Here is a 23,917-nt window from a genome sequence, read left to right on the forward strand (position 1 = left end):
AGATCCTGTATATAAGGCAGCACCCCCGTTATAGGCAGATCCTATAAATAAACAATAAATACTCACCTCTCTTTCTCCTTGTTCCAGCGGCGCTCCCTGCTCCCGCTCATCTACTGACAGCGGGCGCCGGGCGGTGACATCATCGCGCCTGCTGTCAGTGTTACAGTAGCGTAGCTCTGGGTGGGCCCCCCTCAAAGCACGGGGCCAGGGGCGATGCCCCCTCTGCCCCCCCGGTAGCTACGCTACTGGCTCACTCTTTTGATATATAATAAGAAAATATATACATCTTTACTGTCCACATTGTATTGCTCTTTATAGCTCTTTACACTCATGGGCACACACAATTTTCTGTCAAAGAATAATACTTTGTAAATAAAAATGCTTGTTTGTTGTTAAATGGTGGAACTATAATAATATAACAAGTGGAGATCTAGTTTATATCAACAAACTAGGACCTACTAACAGGGTATTCATGTCTCTATAGAAATTTTACTATGTGACTACAGATTGCTGAATTGTGACAATGTGTAATGTGCGCACTGTCGCGATTCCCCTGTATTAGCGTGAGTGAGTGATCATGGGCTGACTACATTCTTGTCTGCTTCTCTCCATGTTCTATGGAAATAAGTGCAGAAGTATTCGGCATTATGATGCCAGTAAACATCTACGATTTCAGACATTTGCGTCACAAAGACAGCAAGGGGTGATTAAATCTGTAAGTACTCATATTCTCAACCCTCTCGGATCAAGGTAAAGGAGGGTGAGAGCATGAGCGAAGGGTCATGTATGGCTATGTTCACACCTTGCGTCGGGTCCCTGCGGGTTCTCCCGCAGCGGATTTGATAAATCTGCAGGGCAAAACAACTGCGGTTCTCCCTGCAGATTTATCGCGGTTTGTTCCGCGTTTTCCGCTGCGGGTTTCCGCCTATACTATTGATGCTGCATATGCAGCAATATGCAGCATCAATAGTAATGTTAAAAATAATAAAAATTGGTTATACTCACCCTCTGATGTCCGGATTTCCTGGGCGCTGCACCCGGCGGTCCGGTTCCTAAGATGCTGTGGGAGAAGGACCCTTCGTGACGTCACGGTCATGTGACCGCGACGTCACCGCAGGTCCTGGTCGCACAGCAACTCTGACCGGACAGCCGCGTGCAGCGCCCAGGAGCTCCGGACATCAGAGGGTGAGTATAACCAGATTTTTTATTTTTTAACCCCAAATATGGTTCCCAGGGCCTGGAGGAGAGTCTCCTCTCCTCCACCCCGGGTACCACCCGCACATTATCCGCTTACTTCCCGCAACGTGGGCACAGCCCCATGCGGGAAGTAAGCGGTTCAATGTATTCCTATGGGTGCAGAATCGCAGCGATTCTGCACAAAGAAGTGACATGCTGCGGGTTGTAAACCGCTGCGTTCCCGCGCGGTTTTTCCTGCAGCATGTGCACAGCGGTTTGCGGTTTCCATAGGGTTTACATGTTACTGTAAACGCTATGGAAACTGCTGCGGACCCGCAGCATCAAAATCGCGGCGGTTCCGCGGTAAAAACCGCTAAGTGTGAATATAGCCTATCTCATCTGTAGAGTCCCTAAAAGACTGTACAGGGGGAGAGATGACCGTAACCGGCTGTAATGCCTCTTGCTACTCTCACCCCTACACAGATACAGAACCGGGAAGTAAACTTTTTCTCCTGTTCATTCAATTTCATTGTGAAGGTCAATTTGAAAGCTAAGGTTTAGGAGTTAATGATTACTACAAATATATGTTTTTTTAGTATTTTAAAGTCAAGCTGTATTACGTCCATCATAGATAGTGAAATAGTTTAATGTAGAGGACAGGAATGTTTTCCGCTATGGTGGTAAATGTTAGTGCTTACACTAAATCTGAACTTTAATATATTTTATGAGGTAAAAAAAGGCATTAATTGGCTATCTTATAGATGTCTTAGCCGCCAGGCCTTTGTCAGATTCATTTTAGTGCTGGATAAGTGAGAACACTTTTCATTTTGAAGGTGAAAGTGTTTTTCCTATTCCCTTATCAAATTAGTCTCTGCCCTCTGCCTCCAGCAGGGAGTCTATTTAAAGAGTCTGCCATAGTTTCTTTAAAGGAGTTCTGCTGTTATCTCCTGATTTTCTCACCTGCTATTCACCCCCCACACAAAAAAACAGAATTGGTGATGCCTTAAGAGCAGTCCATGTGAGTATATTAAAGCTTTGAAAATTAATTAGAAATTTCTGGGACGAGTGTAATAGCTGTGGGCTGCTCTGAGGATCTGATTGGAAGTTGCTGATGAATTATTGCTTCTTTGTTCTCTGCAGAAGATGAAGGAATTCCTGGAGGGACGAAATTTGATTACAAAACTGAAAGCCAAGCATGACATGCTACAGAAGACCCTGGGAGAGTGTGAGTGTGGCAGAAGCAATTTCTTATGTTCATCTGGGAATTGCGTGGGGAGGTGCGCCTATCGGTCACATTGACAAGGTCACTGGTAATCTATAGTGACAATCTCTGGGTGTCACCTAGTCAGTGATTAATAAAAGGTTTGTCAGAGTCCGCCTCGAAATTGGTGTCTGGAATATCCAATGAACTAGTTGATCTTCTCTGCCTTTACCTATACTATGGACTTTGTGTCCTGTAGTTTACAATACTTGACTATTTCCAGTTTTTTAGGACAGTGTTAGGCTTCTTTCACACTTCTGTCGATACGGCGCCGTCACTAAGCGTCGGCGCGATGTACCGACGGACGTTGTGAAAATTCGGCACAACGTGGGCAGCGGATGCAGTTTTTCAACGCATCCGCTGCCCATTCTAAAGTCCCTGGGAGGAGGGGGAGGAGTTCCGGCCGTGCATGCGCGGTAGGAAATGCAGGACTCGACGTACGAAAAAACGTTCTCTTGAACGTTTTTTCTTGACGACGGTCCGCCAAAACACGACGCATCCAGTGCACAACGGACGCGACGTGTGGCCATACGTCGCAATCCGTCGGCAATACAAGTCTATGGGGGAAAAAAACGCATCCTGCGGGCACATTTGCAGGATGCGTTTTTCCCCAAAATGACGCATTGCGACGGATGCCAAAGGACGCAAGTGTTAAAGAAGCCTTAATGGGGCTTGTGGTTACACAGTTGGATGAGTGGCCTATTAATAGTTAAGTTTTACCTCTGTACATCTTCAGAGGCCTGATTTAGACTCAAGCAGGGGGGCAGCTAGGCTAAACATTTTAAGGTCTTGTGCCCTTGAAGAAATCCTAAATATTTGAGAAATGGTTGGCTTTTGTTTATTTATGACGTCATATCCCAGATCTGAATCAAAGTCCATCCCTTTTGCATACGTTCTTTCAATGAGACATAATGAAGTGCCTTGTAACGTTCTGTAGTAAATGTAGGTTTTTTTTACATTATTTTGTTTTATCAGGTCAACGTACAGACTGCTCCCTTGCCAGGTCAGTGCTTATATATATCATCATATAATGAAAAACTGTACACTAGAATCAACAATTACAATTTAACAATTTTTATTAAATACAGAAAATGTTTTTTACACATATAGACTAAGCATATTAAAAAGTGGGAAACCACAAGGTGGTGCAAAACTACAAAAAATTCCACACACGCAGCTTACAGAGTCATTGTTGAATTGTGAGTTAAAATAGGGCAATTCAACAGATACCTATGGTGGGGATATGCATACGAATAAGGGAGTAGGTACCTATGGATAGATATTAACCAAGGGCCCTACATGGCCAAACATTACTTGCCGCTCTGATAAACGCACACCTAATGTGAAACAAAAGGACCCATTCCACATCAACAGCAATATACAAATGTATTACACATAAAGCAATACCTGTAGTGTAGGATACAGCACACACCATAAGACCCGACGCACGTTTCAGCAGTTTGCCTTCATCCAGTGCTTATATATGTTAATAGAATTTGTCAGTATAGATGGCTGTATTAAATTGCCTAATATTTTAGAATGTATTATTTGTCTTTCAGTGGTCGAAGAATGTCTACTCTGCGGAAGCAGGTGAGGTCACGTACGGTATTGATCTATGGCATCTCATCCATTAAAGGCGTTATTAGAAAGAAGTAAATATATGTGTGTTAATACTGCATCCTTTGTGTTGGAGTTGGGAACTGTATTTTTTTCCATCTATATGAAGCCAGCCTAAGCCCCTACTATGGTGTTATGTTGCATTGTGTGGGATTTTTTGTGGTTTTATGTTTTGTTTTTCATTTGTAAAGAGAGAGTTTCATTAAGTTGCCGCACCGCTACCTTTTAGATATGAGCACAACCTGATAGCCCTCATTCACATTAGACTAAAGTCTGCCAAACCAACCATTTTTTTTTTTTTTTTTTTTGAAGGATCAACCAACAGTCTCTGTTCGGTCCTCCCAGTCATCTGACTCTTAAGACACCCCCCGCCCCCCCCCCCCCGACAGATAATGTTGAGAAATAGAAGGTTGCAGTCTCTTGGATTTCCTTGGCCATTTTTTTCTCACTAGAGAGAAGTCTGGCAGTGTCTCTTTCGTAGAACACAGGAACATTTAAGCTAAAAGTTCTTGTGTAGGGGGGACTCAAAGTAGATGGCTATACTCAATGATTGTTTGGCCATCTGCATTTTAACTTGTATGGGGGCTTTAGAGGGGTTGTCCACAATGAAGAAGGTCCGCCGCTAACTGTGTAAAATACATGCTCTAACAAACTCAGTAGTTACTGAGCCTCACTAGGTCCAGCACTTGCTCCCCTCCGCTGCTCCAGTCCCGGTGTTTTGACTTCAGCGGTGACGTCATTCACTAGCCAGTCACTGAGCTCAGCATTTCGTGCCGCCAACCTTAGTAATCGAACACCGAACTCTAGCTCTGTGACATGCACTGTTGACATGATGTCAAAACACCGGGGCTGTGGCGGGGAGCAGGTGCTGGACCCAGGGAGGGAGAGTACCTGCTGAAATGTTGTATTTGTTTTACACAGTTTTGGGCCCATTTTCCTGAAAAAGGACATCCCCTCTAATAGTCAGAATCACAATGCTGAACAATGAAATGGGTATTAAACATATTGCACATAGTTGTAAAGACGATATGGATCTCAAATGAGAGCAGAATTAAAGTCACAAGAACTTTATACTGGGGTGTAGATGACTGGCTTTTCTCATTTAAGACAAATTCCTGAGCTTTATACCTGTAACCAGATCAGCTCTTAATCTTGTTTCAATAAGACAGAACGTCTAACACATGATTATGTGGCAATAAGCTCTAGTAAATCCAATTTGTGTTGGAAGGAGTATGATTCCTGTAGTATCTGTGTACTCAGCAATTACATGTATGGTAAAATTCTCCATTAAAGGCCCGCCATAGCTCCCATATCTTATATTAGTTTTTGTTTGTAAGTTTATGGTTTTATAATTCATCACAATTTTTCTTTCCACTCTGGTTTTAGGACGCCAAACAACCCATTCCCCTAGTGGTTGAAAGCTGTATAAGATTCCTCAGTCGGCATGGTATGAATTTTGTTAGAAGTCTACAGATCTTTTATTACAGCATTCTCTTGCTCATATATCACTTTGACTCTTCTATACTTTCCACAGGTCTTCAACATGAGGGGATATTTCGAGTGTCTGGTTCACAGGTGGAAGTAAATGATATTAAGAATGCGTTTGAGAGAGGTTTGTGCCTTTTTCTTGAAACCTGTTCCACCTAAATCTAAATTTTGTTTTGTGTAAACGGACAGCTTTTATCATAATGGTTTTTTTTAACGTGATTAACCTTTGCCCCTTAATTTCTTAAGTTGTCCCTATAGCAGTCGGATGTCTATTTTTCTAGTGCAGTGCTTCAAACGTTCTACCGCGGTGCTTGAAAGTTTGTGAACCCGTCAGAATTTTCACTGTTTCGACATAAATTTCACCTACAACTATATCAGATTTTGACACAAGTCCTAAAAGTAGGTAAAGCACCAAATCCATCAAGAGTCAACAATATTAGATTGAAACATTTTTTTTTTAAATGAGGAAAATTATCCAATATCACATGGTGAGTGGCAACAAAATCTAAAAATTTTTAGATTAGCCTATAATTTGAAAATGAAATTAGAGTTTGGTATTTTCAATCAATTGGGTAACAAGCAGAGGTGTAAATGGTTGACCAGTTTAATTTAATCCCTTACTGACCAGTCAAGAATTGGCCTATAAGGAATTTTCCAAGAATGTTATAAAATGGCCCCGTTATGTAATTTAGGCTGCAGCCCGACCCACTCATGCGCCCGAATGCAGTTTGAAGAAGCACAGCTCCTGAAGATGTAACATAAATACATAGTGGTGATGTGCCAGAGACTTGTGTGAGAGAAGAAGAAATAAATCTCCTCAGCTTCTTGACTCCAACAATCCACAGTCTGACAGATTGTGTAAATTGGTACATTAAACATCACTAAGGAACCTAAAGTAACCTCTAAGCAACAAAAGGCCTCTCTCATATTAGCTAATGTTAACGTTCATAAGTCCACCATCAGGAGGACACTGAACAACAATATTGTACATGGCAGGATTGCAAGGAGAAAGCCACTGCTCTCAAAAAGAATATTGCTGCCCATCTGCAGTTCGCTAAAGATCACCTGGAAAAGCCAGATAATAATGAGCCCAATTCATCAAAGCTTTCACCCCAGAATTCTGGTATAAAAGCTTTGAAAAGTCGCAAAACTTCGAAGCAACTCAGAGTTGTGCTCAATTTTTGCGACCTTTGGCGTCTTGACGTCAGTTCCTCCCTGCTTCTACGATATGGATTGAGCTGGGATGGGGTAACGAACAGGGTCATGACACCACAGCCCCTCTTTAATTCATGACGAGCTGTGGTATTACCAACACCAGATATCTCACTCCAGTTCTCAACTGGAGCAAGGTTTCTGGTGGAGTGCAAGGAGACGCACACAACTTGTCAAGCGGTCCAGATTCATGAAGTGGCATGTACCTCTTCATGAATCGGGAGCATCTGATGCTTTCTGGTTTGAGAAAAAAAATTGAATTACGGTATAAAATCTCATATCAACGGTGAAATACTGTGATGGTAGTGTCTTGGTTTGGGCCTGTTTGGCTGCATCTGGGCCTTCCAGGACAGCTTACCATCATTGATGAAAACTGAATTCTGAATTTTGTCAGCAAATTCTCAAGGGAAAATACCAGGACATCTGTGCATGCGTTGAATCTCGTAAGAATATGGTTCATGCAGAAATACTGTGACATAAAGAGCACAAGTCGTTCTACAAAAACATTAAAGAAGAAAAAAGTTAAACTTTTGGAATGGTCAACTCAAAGTCCTGACCTTAATCCTATAGAAATGTTGAGGAAGTTTATTGAAGAGTAGGGTGTGATTGTAAATTAAAAATTAACTTTTAATGGACTCATTAAAAATGGTATACCCAAAATCAGACAAATACACATAAAGGACTCGCAGTACATCACATTTCAGGATAAGAAATGCCGATATAATAAAATATATAAACCGAACTGCCCCAGACCTCACAATCCTGAGAGTCCCGTGAATCAATCTACCATAGGACTCGAAATATTAAGGTCTAATATCGCCAATCTCTTGGCTGTACGGAAAAATATCTAGTTTCACATCAACGGTCATTTAGCAAATCAAACCGCATATGCTAACCATATAAGCATCTATTGCTGGACGGAATGCAATGGCCGTTTAGAATGGTGTGTGAAAAGAAAACAAGTGAACAGTCTCGCCCTATTGTTACATTTGACAAGATAAAAACCGTTTTTATCTGGTGTTAAATCTGGGGAGATGGCACATCATCATCCATACAAATACCCCATCACTGAATGTCACCAGTTTTTATAGAGACCCCCCCCCCCCCCCCCCAAAAAAAAAAAAGGTATCAAAGGTATACTTCCCTACGCGTTTCGTTTTCTTATACTCATCAGGGGAAGCACCCCGTTTTGTTGAATAAACCTCCTACCTAAATGGAGGAATACAGGAACCTTCCTTCTGTTCACTTGTTTTCTTTTCACACACCATTGGTGATATTAGACCATAATATTTCGAGTCCTATGGTAGGTTGATTCACGGGACTCTCAGGATTGTGAGGTCTGGGGCAGTTCGGTTTATATATTTTATTATATCGGCATTTCTTATCCTGAAATGTGATGTACTGTGAGTCCATTATGTGTATTTGTCTGATTATTTTGGGTATACCATTTTCAATGAGTCCATTACAAGTTATTTTTTAATTTATAATCACACCCTGCTTTTTGTACTGTATTACTGATTGGTGGTCATAGCTTTTCTAAAGTTCATTGAGGAGAACCAACTAACATAACTGAGATCAAGCTGTTTTGTAGGAATGGGCTAAAATTCCTCCAAGCCAATGAGCAGGACTGTTCAATAATTACCGAAGATAATCTGTTATTTCTACACAAGGGGGTCACACCAGATACGTAAAGCAAAGGATCACATACTTTTGCTGCTGACAGACATGATATGATATAATATTTTCAACCAACAAATAAAGTAGCACTTTGTAGCGCTATAGCATGCAAACATGAAATATATGAAATATGAATTGCATTACTGCACTATAAAGTATGAAAAATTGAGAATACTTGGCGCATAAATTAGCAAATTCATGTGTACCCGGCAGCCATGATATGGCGATTCTCATTGCAGGGAACCTATCTAATGTGAATCCTCTCTTAGACTGAAGCCTGCATTTATATGGGAAGGTAGGATCCTGCTGTAATTGAAAACGCCTGAGGCTGAGGAGCGGAGTGCTCATATTTATACTAATAGCAAAAGACTGACCGTCGCTTCCAAACAGAAATCAAGTGTGAACTGGTGGTTATATAGTAGCCATGTCCATATAATATATTTTGACTTGACTTTTTATTTGGTTCTTTTTATCTGCTTGTAGAACTTGTGTGAACATCTGATTTAAATTTTGGTCAAATTTTGTAGAAATGTGGAAAATTGATAGGTTGACTGTATATAGAAATAAATCTGAAAGTTAAAATTCTGACTGTAGCCGCTCCGAAAATACATTTGAAGTACTGAGTTCACTATATAAATGCATGCAGTAATTAAGTACCTAATCTCTAAGCGGGAGGCTGCAGACATGTTGCTGTAAAGGAACATAAACTAGGGCTCCAGTTGTTATAACAATAAATTAATCACCGTATATTAGAAAAAAAAATAATAGTTTTACCGGAGCCACAGCTATATTTGAAATTGAGTAATGTGTATTGTGAGATGATGTTGCAATACTATACAGTGCCCAAATTCCTTAAATTGTTCAATTTTTGTTAATTTGTGACACATTCCAGACAAATGAACTATTCAGATCAATATTTTTCATTTTATATTGTATTAAATAATTTAAGTAAATGAAACCTTGTGGGATGTGGCAACAGAGTTTGTGTATGTAAGCACACAAACTACCATGTCGAACGATGTCAGTTCTGGAATGGAAGCTAGGGGTATTTATAAGAGAAAAAAATTCACACTTTTTTTGGGCAGCAATATTGATTCTCTGCAGCTAAATTCTATTTCAGAATAAGTTCTGAATTGTGCTCCTGACATGGAAGTGTTTGTGACCAGTACTGCTTACTTCCTGATGTGGAAGTGAACATGATCATCGCTGCTCATTTCCTGATGTGGTCACTTCCTGACGTGGAAGTGTTTGTGATCAGCGCTGCTCATTTCCTGATGTGGTCACTTCCTGACGTGGAAGTGAATATGATCATCGCTGCTCACTTCCTGATGTGGAAGTGTTTGTGATCAGCGCTGCTCATTTCCTGATGTGGTCACTTCCTGACGTGGAAGTGTTTGTGATCAGCGCTTCTCATTTCCTGATGTGGTCACTTCCTGACGTGGAAGTGAACATGATCATCGCTGCTCACTTCCTGATGTGGAAGTGTTTGTGATCAGCGCTGCTCATTTCCTGATGTGGTCACTTCCTGACGTGGAAGTGAACATGATCATCGCTGCTCACTTCCTGATGTGGAAGTGTTTGTGAGCAGCGCTGCTCATTTCCTGATGTGGTCACTTCCTGATGAGGAAGTGAACATGATCATCGCTGCTCACTTCCTGATGTGGTCACTTCCTGACGTGGAAGTGTTTGTGATCAGCGCTGCTCATTTCCTGATGTGGTCACTTCCTGACGTGGAAGTGTTTGTGATCAGCGCTGCTCATTTCCTGATATGGTCACTTCCTGACGTGGAAGTGAACATGATCATCGCTGCTCACTTCCTGATGTGGTCACTTCCTGACGTGGAAGTGTTTGTGATCAGCGCTGTTCATTTCCTGATGTGGTCACTTCCTGACGTGGAAGTGAACATGATCATCGCTGCTCACTTCCTGATGTGGAAGTAAACTGTACCAGACAATCCTTTGTACGAGGAACCTACCTGCCATTCCCCTAATCTCTGACTTTAATATTTTATGACAGGAGAGGACCCTCTAGAAGAAGATCAAAATGACCATGATCTAGACTCTGTGGCCGGGGTTCTCAAACTTTATTTTCGTGGACTGTCAACACCTCTTTTTCCTAAAGACATCTTCCATGACCTCTTAAGCTGTGTTTGTAAGGACCTACATATCTTGTTTGTTTCATTGAAGTTTTCAAGTTTTTCTAATAAAGTAGTTATCTCAACTCAAGAAGTAAAACTGGGGTCACACAAAGTGTATGTTCAACCTATTCCTCTGGTATCACTTGAGCACATGTGGCCAGTTTGAGCATCTGAAATGCCCCATTGCTGGTGGAACGCTCGATCGCCATATGATTTGTTCATATTTGCGTTGTTCCACCATCTGTGTGCTTTTATCTAATGTGTATGGCGTTAATGTTAATCTATCAAAACCATCCACTCTCTAAACTGTTTACGGTATAAGATGAATAAAATGATACCTTGATATCTGCGGTCTCTTCAAGTTTTATTCCAGAGAAATCCACGTTTTTGTTAAGATCTATGGGCTGGAAACAGACCTGCATGAGAATCCCCCAGAGCTTATTTTAAATTAAAGAGGACATTACTTGTGTGAGACATGTAGCTCAGGAGAGGAAGCTGTCAGTCATTACATGTCTCCACTGGTAACCCTTCCTTTCATTTAAAATAAGCTCTGGTGGTTAATTCACATGCAGATCTGCATCTGGAAAATCAGTATATGTATGTCAAAACCAGGAGTGTCTCCAAAATTTAGAACAGGTGTAAATCTTTTGATTATAAGTTTTGTCTGTAAATTCCACACCTGGTGTGGCATGTAACTTCTGATCAATTAATGACATGTGAATAAGCACTAAGAAAAGTATGGAATACTCTGGTATAACACATCAGATCGGAGATAGCAAGGTGTCATTTTAGTTAACTTTCTATGACCTACATGCCCATATAGACGGTTTAGGAGAATTGATCCTACTGATAGATTCACAATAATGGGACCACCTTGCCTTCAAAGCACTTGCACACAGTTTTTGAAGGAGGTCGGCAGGGAGCTTGTTCCAAACATCTTGGAGAACTAACCGCAGATCTTCTGTGGATGTAGGCTCTGGCAAATCATTCATGTAATATCTCTTCATGTAATCCTACACAGACTCAATGTTATTGATATCCGGGTTCTATCGGGATCATATAATCACTTCCAGGACTCCTTTTTTTTTTTTTTGGACTGTTGAAAATTCTTAATGACATTTGATGTATGTATTGCAGTATAGTACATTTGGAGGCAATCAAACTCCTCTCTGATGGTATTGTATGATGGATAACTATCTGCCTGTATTTCTCATAATTCTGGACATCCTTAATCCTGAGCAACTCCCCTCTTTCATTTGATGAAATGCAGCCTCAAATTTGGCAGCAACTTCCCCCATGCTTCACTTTTGCCTGTTTTAACACTCACCAACCCTTCAACGAATGAACTTCCTTCCATTAACGCCAAGTATTTCACAAACTGAATCGTCAGTCCAGAGCACCTGCTGATATTTTTTCTGCACACTAGTTCCTATGTTTTTGTTCATGTTTTTGGCCAGACTTTCTTGAACCATAGATGGGTGTAGCTGGTCCCACTGGTTGCGGTCAGCTCTGAACTGATGGCACTGCTGGACATCATCTTCCAATTTCAAATGAAGCAGTCATGATGTGTCTTTCCTCTGCTGCACAAAGTTTCCTTGGTGGATCACTGCGTCTGTGGTCCTAAATGTTCCCCATTTCCCATTGTTTTAATGCTGTGAAATATAGACAGACATTTATCCATCATGCAATACCATCAGGGAGGCATCTGATTGGCTCCTCATTTATTCTGCAGCAGGACAGCGACCCCAAGCTTACAGATCATGTTGAGAACTGTCTTCACCATAAACCAGTGAAAGGGAATCCTGGAAGTGATGATGTGGCCCCCACAGAACCCTGATCTCAACATCATCAAGTCTGTCTGTCTGGGATTACATGAAGAGACAGAAGGTTTTGTGCAAGCCGACATCCAGATCTTTGGTTAGTTCTCCAAGATGTTTGGAAAATCTTCCTGCCGACCTCCTTCAAAAGCTGAGCAAGTGTGATAGAAGAATTTGGTTCTTTGACGCTGATGTGAAGGCAACGAGTTGTCACATCAAACATTGAGTTGATGAAAAATTCTTTTTTGTTAATTCACTTTGCATTTTGCGAATTGATAAAACTATGAACTTTTTTTATTTTTGTAAGCATTCTTAATTTGCAGCATTTTTTCCACACCTGCCTAAAATATTTGCATTGTACTGTTGTTGTTTTTTTTTTTTTTTTTTTTTAAAGTTTGTGGAACTTTTTTATTATATAATGGATAAAATATTTTTCACTTCAGGCTGGAAGATGCTTGTAAACACACACTGCTTTTTTATTTTTTTAATCCACTTGGCTATTAAGAAAAGGAAACAATGAAGTATAGTAAAAGAGTTAATATACATTTTTCTATTAATGGGTTCTACAGGTCATTTCCCTGGAGAACTAAAATGACCTAATAGGAATGATGTATTTGCGGATGGGGGAGGGGCACTGGGAAGAAAGCGTGCCAAGTGATGACTCTGAGTCAGGAAGCTTACTGAAGTGGGAGCGTATCGTCATCTTGTTTTATTATAGAGGAAGTCCCTTGATGTGGAGATGCATCACCATGTTTCTCCCATGTGACAACCTATCTGTTTCTGGGTGCAGTTAACCTTTTCAGTTATCATTGTTCATAATCCCATAGAAAATACAGTGACTAAATGATTGGTTTCTGCTTTGCAGCTCTGGACAACATGCAGGAGCGAGCCTCTCACATACGCAAAGTTCTACTCTGCCTCCATTCTCCCACGCTTGTCCTTATGAGATACCTTTTTGCCTTCCTCAATCAGTAAGTGTTTCATGACCAACGTGTATATTAACCATGGTACATCGGCTAATGATGTCATGGAAGTGTGGGAAAAAGAACATGGTTCACACTCAGATTTCTATCATTTACTTAAATTTACTGCTCTGTAAAGATCTTCATCTATCAGCCTCCTGACAATTTCCTGGCTGATGACTGAGGAGAGAGGGATCCAGCTTGTTGAATTTCAACGCCCCATCCTTTTCATCTGTGCAACGATAAACCAGTGCTAGTCTTGTGTATGGGGAAATCGGAAGTGATGGCTGTCAGTTGTTAGGTCAAGAGCTACTTAGCATATATACGAGCCTTTAAGGTAGAATCAGTATTCACACCACCAATATTGAAGTAGATACCCCAAATTACATTACACCTCTTATGATGATTGTCATTCAAGAAGTCCCCCAAACTCCCGAAATACTTCTTAAATAGATCCCCAGTGTTGTCTTAAAAATAATAGAAAGTGTTGGGGGAGTTGAATGGCAAGTCTATCTGTACTGATACGCCCCTTCCTACCAAGCTATATGCATCACATTTACCTTCTGGAATCCAGGAGAGCTGGGTGACAGTCCTTAATGGATCTTTAAAGGGATTATCCGGGTCCAAAAAAAAAAAATCTGGCTTTGCCTGTGTTGAGTCACCAAACCTCCCTGTTATCTTATTTTCCTTTTTTAGCTCCACATCAGCCACACATCCTGAACTTCATGTCGTCATTGGCTTCTTTCACATTTCCGTCGGTATGCGTCGGCCCGACATACCGACGGACGTTGTGAAATTACTGCACGACGTGGGCAGCGGATGCAGTTTTTCAACTCATCCGCTGCCCATTCTGCAGTCCGGGGAGGAGGGGGCAGAGTTTCGGCTGCGCATGCGTGGTCGAAAATGGCGGACGCGACGCACAAAAAAACCGTTACATTGAACTTTTTTGTGACGGTCCGCCAAAACACGACGGATCCGTCGCACGACGGACGCGACGTGTGGCCACCCGTTGCTAATACAAGTCTATGGGCAAAAAACGCGTCCTGCAAGCACATTTGCAGGATCCGTTTTTTGCCCAAAACGACGGATTGCAACGGAGGCCCCACGACGGAAGTGTGAAAGAGGCCTTTCTTCAGTGCCTCAAGGCTACATTTTCCAAAAGCCAGAGTTGTATCTGTGCCATCCTCCCTGCTTGCCCACTCCACCTATAAAACTCCGTCCTGAGACTCCTATACAGTCTGAAGATGCATAAATGGTTCCTAACGTTCCTCTGACTTCACCTAGTATGTCTATCCCGACACTTGCAGTCAATAATGTTACATGTGCTGATACTGGCACGGCACAGGCTCGGTGTATGGTAGAGGAGCAATAAGTCATATAAAGTAGTAATTTATTCTAATGTAATCTAGTACTCTGGGTCACCCACATCATCCTCTTTGACCAAAGTCATTATTTAATAAGATTACTTGTTCTCTGTGGACCCTGCACTGCTTCTATGCTCTCCCTGCTCATCCTAAGGACTTGCTCAACCATATTTTTAGTCCAAGTGCTATCCTTAAAAAATGGACAACACAAGGACTCTAGGCACAAAAAAGTGGATGCCATATATATAGCATACATTTTTTTTACAGATATAACATATCTTTAATATAGGACACAGTAAATGGACTCGTAAATTATTAACTGCTGCTGTAAAAAGCTGATTGCATACAGACTGCACACGGATGACAAGTGAGAAATGCATGTCTCTAAAAAATAGCTAAATTGACACTTTCACAACTCCTAAAAAGAGCACTGCTGGAAAACTGGTAATAAGAAAAAGTCGCAAAGACAACCGGCTATAGACAATTCACATCCCTCTACAATGTAAACAGAATGAGACAAGGGAAGATAAAATATTTCAATCCTTCGAATGTATACCCTGGCTATTAATCTGGGCAGAGTGAATATTATTGTAGTAATTTAGTTAAGTCTCCTGCGACATATTTGGTATTTTGGTTCTATATTGTGTAAACAGGAACTGTCTGCTTTGCGATGACTCCAACAAGGCAAGACCACACTTTGCACTGGCTTTATTCTCTGACCAATAGGGGTTGGTTCATATACATTAATGCAGGCTAGGGAAAGGGATTGTTCTCCTCGGACAAGATCTAACATTACACTAACCAATGTTTGACCATATACCTGTGGATTATTATTGTCCTATTTTCATTCATTGATCTGTTTCTTCTGTTTGGTCTTTTGCACCCAGTCTTTCTCAGTTCAGTGATGATAACATGATGGACCCCTACAATCTTGCCATCTGCTTCGGTCCCACACTGGTATGTGTACCTGACAACGTGGACCAAGTTTCTTGCCAGTCGCATGTCAATGAATTTATCAAGACCATCATCATGCATCATGAGAGTATCTTCCCTGGCCAACGTGAGCTGGATGGACCAGTTTATATGGCTGGCGGTGGTGGTGAAGACTGGTATGATATCAAAATTATCATTTTTTTTAGTTTTTAGTCTATTATTTCCTCTATGGTGTATTGTTGTCACTGTCGAGTTACCATTAATCGGTGGTGCGCTCTTGAACAAGCTCCCATCGAACAACGCAATTGCTGAGAACCAATCAAGCAATCACACATTCAAGTCCACTGATGGGACTAAGAAGTAAAGTAAAATAATATTAATAAAAGTTTTAAATATGACGAAGAACCCTATTCCCTTTCTCTTATTAATTAAAAAAGACAAATACATGTGATAACGCTGTATCTGTAAAAGTACAGTTTTTTCAAAATATAAAATTATTGAACCTTATGGTAAACACCATAAAGAGGAAGAAAATGAAACTTCTGTATTATGATTTTTCGGTCACCACAACTGCACAAACCTGCTGTAAAAAATCTATGAAACGATCATATGTAACCCAAATTGTATAAATAAAAATGTCAGTGTGTCATGCAAAAGGCAATCTCCATATGTGAAACTGCTCCATCGACAAAAAATAAAAACAGTGGAGGTCAATGATGGCACACCTTTTTTTATTTATTTTTTTTCTAATACAAGTTCCCCAAAAATTTTATTATACAAGTGTGCAAATTGTCTCTTCAGAGAGGAAGAGGACTAGAACTCTAGTGCCACCTATTGGAAGTAGCAATCCTAACAGTCAATGTCGACCCTTTAACGAGCCTTGTCACATGGCTTAGGATAATAGCCAAACCAGAATCTCAATGGTTTGGCTATTATCCTAAGTCATGTGACAAGGCTCGTTAAAGGGTCGACATTGACTGTTAGGATTGCTACTTCCAATAGGTGGCACAAGAGTTCTAGTCCTCTTCCTCTCTGAAGAGACAATTTGCATATTTCCCAGAGGAGCATTGCGGCTTTGTCTCCTCACCTCGACATGCTTATCATGTCACTCTCCGCAAGGAGAAACGATACCTCTTGGATCCCATTATACAAGTGTGTATTGCAGTAATTGTACTAACATGGACTTATCTAAGCTGCAGGCACAGCCAGCATCTTTGATTTCTTTGGGATCTCCCAGCCACTGCGGGACTTATTTGATACGGACTGATACGGACCTGTATGGACTTTTTTGGACTGTCCTGTTTAGGACTATTGAGGGGACCCATTGGTACCTCTTTGATCATATAACTCCCCTGATGATGCTCCCCCATCGGAGTTGAAACGCGTAGGGAGAAGAGAGACATTTAGGGCTACACTTTGGTTGGTGGATTCCCATAGCAGGGCTCACTCGGGGCCTTTCCTTGTCAGGACAGGAGTTCTTCTAAGGGTTTACAGGGAAGACAGTGGCAGTGTACCTTTCCCTACCCTTGGCCCTTAGCACTTGGAACCACCACCCTCATGGACTTTGAGAGATCCTTTCCATATGTCCGTCTAAATTGGTAAGACTGATCCAATTTTTTATCTCAAGCACTGGTTCACTTGGGCACGTTTGTATTGTTTATGTATGTGTTTTGTTAGGATCCGATTTTTTTTATTTATACTTATTAAAGGTTATGTTTTAACTTAGTGGATATCCTCCAGAGCTATTCCTACTGACATGGAGACTCAAATTGCCAGGTATTTTTTTTCCCAACACAATGAATTCTGTACAAATGAAACCCAAAAAAACAATTTCTGAATTGCGTTGTTTTTTTCCCCCCCTATTTTCCACTTTATTACATGTTAAAATGAACTGTCATTCAAAACTACACCTTGTTCCTCAAAAAAACAAGACTTGATAATGTCTATGGCAACAGATCAATAAAAAAGTTCTAGCTCTTGGAAGAAGGGAAGGAAAAATTTAAAGTGTTTAAAAAAAAAAAATGGAAAATAGCCATATCTGGAAGGGGTGAAATAAGGACCCATCACTTCCACTCCATTCCTGAGATATGGCCTTTTATTTCCTGGAAATAAATCTATTTTTTTTTCTCTAGCCAAGTCGGTGTGGTCCTCAGCTGTTATGTATCAGTCTTTTTGATGATGACACCTAGTTGGCTAAAAAAAAAATCTAATCTTGATGACTAGAGGCCTTGATTTACATAAAGTAAGCAAGGTCATATCTCAGTAATAGAGAGGCGACATGTGCCTACCATAGAGGAAGTTTCCCTACTTGGGAACCCCTCGATAAACCAGAACGGAGACCTTTATGATCAGCCGGGTGGAGTCTCTACAATATTATACTTACATGTAATATTTTAAGATGATAGGACAATTTCTGTATTGCAATGTCTTGATCTTACTGACGCCTGTTGAATTTCCTTTCCTCTTATATCTGTAGTGAGAGTTCACACAGTGAACCTATCTCCACTGAAGACTCCGGTTTGGATATGACATCGGAGATGCACAGCACAGAAGACGGTAAGTACAAGGGTACATGTAACGTAGAGAGCTCATCCGATTCCTTGAAGACAAGGGACCCAGTCGTGGATGGCTGGTTTCTTCCCAAATATCTCTGGGTGCTGATAACCTCTACAAGAGTCCCTTCCTCAGAGGAGCGGCATCTGTGAAGAAACTGGTTGGGGGGGATTGGCAATGGAAAGGGTGTGGAGGTTAAAACAAAAATCAGACCTGTTTTCTCTGGGTAGTAAAATTTGGAAGCATATTTTATTCTGCACCAATGAGTAAAGTTGAGCCACACCAGAATCTGTGAGAAAGCCATGTTACATTTCTTTTTAATTTTGTTTCCTACTATATGCCAGATATAATAATAATAATAATAATAATAATAATAACGCTCATTAATAATCCGAGCCGGCAGTGCCCAGTCTGATATAACTTTCTGCCAGTCTTACTAAGACGTGTGTGCCTTTTACACCCTAATTGTTCTTCATTATAAATAATTTAGCTTGTCTCTTTCTCCATGCAGGGTCTCATCCTAATAGCATTGCATACAGCAGGCGGATACCAGCAAGTGGAAGGTATGTGCTCATATGTCTATATTGATACTTCAGATCTCCATGTTCAGGTGTGTGTATGCATGTATGTGATAGATAGATAGATACTGTATATACTCAAGTATAAGCCAAGATTTTCAGCCCACTTTTTTGGGCTGAAAGTCCCCCTCTCGGCTTATACTCGAGTCATAACCAGGGGTCGGGAGGGGGAGCGGGGACTGTGAAATTATACTTACCAACTCCTGGTGCGGTCACTGCACGTCCCTGGCTTTCCCGACGCCGGCAGCAGCAGCTTCTTCCTGTACTGAGCGGTCACATGGTACCGCTCATTACAGTAATGAATATGCGGCTCCACCTCCCATAGAGGTGGAGCCGCATATTCATTACTGTAATGAGCGGTAACGTTGGCTGCTCAGTACAGGATGAAGCTGCGGCGTCGGGGAAGCAGGGACTGCACAGCGCCTGGACCAGGTGAGTATACGGGGAGGGGAGCGCTGCGCGATAGTCACCTGCTCCTCGTTCCGGGCGTCGCTCTGTCTTCAGCAGTGACGCTCAGGTCAGAGGGCGTGGTGACATAGTTAGTGCGCGCCCTCTGCTGAGCGTCAGTGCGGAAGATGGAGCTGCACCAGAACGAGGAGCAGGTAACTATTGAAAGTGCCGGGGGCCTGAGCAACGGAGAGGTGAGTATGTGATTTTTTATTTTATTTTTTTTTATCGCAGCAACAGCAAATGGGGCAAGTGGGACAAGTGTCTGTATGGAGCATCTTATGGGGCCATAACATTTGTGCAGCACTATATGGGGCCATAATATTTGTGCAGCACTATAAGGGGCCATAACATTTGTGCAGCACTATATGGGGCCATAATATTTGTGCAGCACTATAAGGGGCCATAACGTTTGTGCAGCACTATATGGGGCAAGTGTCTGTATGGGGCCATAATTAATGTTTGTGGAGCATTACGGTATATGGGGCAAGTGTCTGTATGGAGCATCTTATGGGGCCATTATTAATCTTTATGCAGGATTATATGGGGCATATTTTAATAAGGAGCATCTTATGGGGCCCATCATAAACTGTATGGAGCATTATATGGGGCTCCTGATTCAATATGGATATTCAAAAACACTTAACCTACTGATGTCTCAATTAATTTTACTTTTATTGGTATCTATTTTTACTTTTGACATTTACCGGTAGCTGCTGCATTTCCCACCCTAGGCTTATACTCGAGTGATTAAGTTTTCCCAGTTTTTTTGTGGCAAAATTAGTGGGGTCGGCTTATACCCTAGTATATACGGTATATATGTGTATAAAAAATATATATATATATATATATATATATATATATATATATATATATATATATATATATATATATATATATATATATATTAATTAATATTACACACACGCACACACACATACTGTATGGACTCATTCACTGGCATGAAATGTATTGTGCCGGCATGCACTGTATGTTTCCTAAGCACTACATATTTAATGCTAATTTATCCAGTCATTTGAAAACACCTAGCTAATTACTCTTGTCTCGACAGTGATGACCCCCCTAGTGAGCGATCCAGTCCCCGATCGGACCCAGAGCAGAGTTCGGAGCCATTGGTGGAAGAAAAGGTCACAGCTAGAGCGAGTCTCAGCTGCCCCACAGGGAGCCACGTGGCTGACATTTACCTGGCTAATATAAACAAGTAAGGGCTGATAATAACAGCATTGACATCCTTGTTCCATTGATGATTATGGTAGCAGTAAATGATATATAGCTGGAGACATTTAGTTTTATTCTGGGATTTTACTATTATGGTCTGAGCTTAGAATGTTGCATTGATGTCTGACTCCTAGAGGGGACATGGAAGCTGCAAAATGACAAACTCGAGTAATAATCTCCAATCTAAAGTTCTTTTCTAAATATTATGTCCAATGACTCGACAATTGGGCTTAGCAGGGAAAGATTCGCTGTTTTGTGATCGATCCGATCATGCATTGTGGTTGTGCATGTGCCCCTGCCTTGTCCTTTCCCATCCCTTGGATGAACTTTATCACCGTTTTTTCTTTGTACTGTATTAACTACTGTATGTAATTACTATAATGGGACTATGATCTTCGACTGGTAAAGTGTTCCGGCTTCACAGGTCCCCGGTGGTCTGTGTATTTTGGCTTTCAGCGATTATATTTCATCATGAATATGTTGCCTCTGTGGCCAGCTGCTGGCTGTAGAAAGACACTTTGTGGTCCCAGAAATCTCATAATAACTTTAATATCTAGTGATATTTTTTACCTTTTATGTACGTATTCATTGCATTCCAGCAAACTTTCCAAATATGCAGAACATTCTTTTCAGCCGCCATACACAGACACTTTGATTTGCTTTACATGTTTGACATGCCACACATTTGTAACTTGCGTGAGGAATCCATATTTCTTACATACAACCGGTCATAAAATGGTAAAAATATGTTTATTGGCTAAAATGGCATTGCTGCACACACACAGAGAAAAGAAAGGCACCCTCTGCAGCGACCTGCTAATCTGGAGACACATTGATATATAGAAAGACCTCCACGCCTCCATTTACAAATGGGGTTATCTAATAATAATGCTGACCTGGAGAATATCTGGTTCAGCAGAACATTGGTGCAATTTACAGCAGTTTTTATTCTGTAAATGAAGCTTTCACGGGATGAGGATGAAGGGGGAAAACTCCCCACTGGCCTCGACCACCTTCCGCAAGACCTTCTAGTCTACCTACTGTACCTCCCAGAGCCTCAGCCATGTTACCTGAGCAGTATTTAGCACTGCTATTTAGGCAGTGTATGGTGGTGGTCACTGTGTGACTAATATTTGGTAAGCGCATCTTTAGACCCTTTTGTCTAAATTTACACCACCTATTGTTTAGCCTTACCTAGTGCCAAAATTGTCATAGCTCAAACAATGTGCACTTTACAGCAAAGGCACACTCTCACAAATAATCAAAGAGTGTCCAAAGCATATTAAAGTGAACGTGTAGCATTGGGTAATGCTCTTTACTGGCATTTGCAGGGTTAATAGTGTTAGAAAGGTGCCCGGCCACCGTTCTGATAGCCTGGCTCCTGGGAGAATATGAATTTTATACCTCCCGAGAGACGCCCGGCTTTCAGTCAAAAAGGCATGATCAATTAGTCACTGTACAAAACACTGTGAACCACGGCTGTAAGCACGTCCCGGCACTGACTGACAGCCGTTTCTGCAGTGCATGAGTGCTGAGGCAGCTGTCAGTCAAACTGCAGGGGCACTTATGGAGACTAGAACATCAATGAAACCGCTGGACATTGGTAGGCAAAATAGTTACAGAAGGAAAGGCAATGTAACATGGGGGAAAAAAGTAAACATGCATAGCAGGATCACCAACGAATTCCAAAAATGGAAAAGAGAAACAATTTGGGAAGAGACAAGTAAGTAGTTGGGGGCAGTAAGTCTGTCCGAAAGTCAAATGGGGGCTTCTATACTCTGCACACTGAGCATCAGGTCTAATATTGGTGGATTCCTACTTGTGAAGGCAGTGGTGGAGATGAGCGGTGACCTTACATTTTGTCAATGGAGGATCCTTTGTTACCTGAATGTAAGGATGTGACCTTTCATCGTCATCTTGCTTGTGATGATAATGAGACTGCTGAAAAGTCTTCTGTGCAGAGCAAGAAGTAGGAGTCTACTATTCAGCTTAGTGACAAGTGTAAAAATTACATTGTAAAAAAACATTTAACAAAATCTCTTTTAACCAATAGGTCAGTTTCTCGTGTCATATTCCCCTTAACTAAATAGGCTATCGTAATCTGTTTCCTTTTTCTGATCATGCCCTGCAGTGTTCTTTGTGATCGCTACCACGTGTAAAGGGTGCGGTGCCGATGGAATGTTATATATTTGGGATTGCTACTGCTTACATATTTCACGAATAAATCACGTAATGTGACTCCGTATCAGAACAGTGACATTGGGGCAGGTACTACATGGTTTATAGACAGTTTTCTGTTATGGATTTTATTAAAAAAAAGATGTTCCTTCTTTTCAGGCAGCGAAAAAGACCAGAGTCTGGCAGTATCCGGAGACCGTTTAGACAAAGTGACAGTGTCTCCAGCTCTGACACTTCAGAACCAGCATCGCCAGGAGCAAATGTCCGGCCAACATCTCAGCCTGTCATGAGCCAGACGTTCTCCAGAGAAGCTCCAGACCGCTGCTCTATCAGTGGACATGGCACCGTCAGCAGCATCAGCCGACACTCGTCTCTTAAGAACAGGATGGACAGTCCTCAAATACGCAAAGCAATGGCCGCCGGCAGGTCTAAAAGCTTCAATAATCACCGCCCGCTGGACCCAGAAGTTATTGCTCAGGTTACTATTGTTCCATCTCCTCTTTGGTTCCCAGTAACTGTAATCAAAGCTGAAGAGTGCAGGCTGGTTTTACAACATACGGTGACCTAACCAGTTCTTAAAACTCATTTTATGCTCAACTAAATTAAATAGTCTTAGTCCATAGTTTCCATAGTTTTATCACTGACACAGATTAATTAACATTATTTTTTTTCATCCATTCATTTTTTTTTTTATGACAGAGCCCGACCCATAATGTAGGGAATTAAAACAGAAAATGTATATTATTAAACTGAATAATTATGCACTATACAGACAATCTCCTTTATCTGCATTTCAAAATTCTTATTAAAATATTAGGATTTGTAATGGAATGTGATCTCAATTTTAACGCATCTTCCAAGAGCTATGCATTTTTTTTACAGCGACATAGCCATATACATACATACATTAGATAATACATACATACTGTACATACGTACAATAGAAAACATACACACAATAGAAAATACATACATATATGCATACAATATAAAATACATACAATATAAAATACATACATACATACATACATACATACAATAGAAAACACTTGTGTATGTGCGTATGTAATAAAAAATGCGTGTCTGTATATATAAATATGTGCATACATATATGTATGGAAAGAAAATTCTGGGGTGGAATGGAGAAGAACTGCGACTTCGCCATTGTTTTTTGGCTTTTTGTGTCACAGCTTTTACCGTGTGGTAAAAATGACATGTTGACTTAATTTTAGGGATCAGTACAATTACGGCACGGCAGTGCTGACATAGAAGATAAGG

At 41.0% G+C, this 23,917-nt stretch overlaps 1 protein-coding gene across 1 annotated transcript in view; it reads left to right on the forward strand.

Moving 5' to 3' along the window:
• Nucleotides 1–23,917, forward strand: part of SRGAP2 (SLIT-ROBO Rho GTPase activating protein 2) — a 176,383-nt gene that overhangs the window by 141,213 nt on the left and 11,253 nt on the right. The window contains exons 11-22 of the mRNA XM_069756261.1: nucleotides 2,317–2,401; nucleotides 3,413–3,440; nucleotides 3,997–4,027; nucleotides 5,441–5,501; nucleotides 5,589–5,666; nucleotides 10,448–10,582; nucleotides 13,251–13,356; nucleotides 15,599–15,820; nucleotides 18,121–18,200; nucleotides 18,709–18,760; nucleotides 20,295–20,444; nucleotides 22,799–23,117. Of these exons, the coding sequence (XP_069612362.1) occupies nucleotides 2,317–2,401; nucleotides 3,413–3,440; nucleotides 3,997–4,027; nucleotides 5,441–5,501; nucleotides 5,589–5,666; nucleotides 10,448–10,582; nucleotides 13,251–13,356; nucleotides 15,599–15,820; nucleotides 18,121–18,200; nucleotides 18,709–18,760; nucleotides 20,295–20,444; nucleotides 22,799–23,117 (1,347 nt within the window). The remainder of the gene's footprint in view (nucleotides 1–2,316; nucleotides 2,402–3,412; nucleotides 3,441–3,996; nucleotides 4,028–5,440; nucleotides 5,502–5,588; nucleotides 5,667–10,447; nucleotides 10,583–13,250; nucleotides 13,357–15,598; nucleotides 15,821–18,120; nucleotides 18,201–18,708; nucleotides 18,761–20,294; nucleotides 20,445–22,798; nucleotides 23,118–23,917) is intronic.

This window comes from Ranitomeya imitator, chromosome 3 (genome assembly GCF_032444005.1).
Source record: "Ranitomeya imitator isolate aRanImi1 chromosome 3, aRanImi1.pri, whole genome shotgun sequence".
Classification (NCBI taxonomy): Eukaryota; Metazoa; Chordata; class Amphibia; order Anura; family Dendrobatidae; genus Ranitomeya; species Ranitomeya imitator.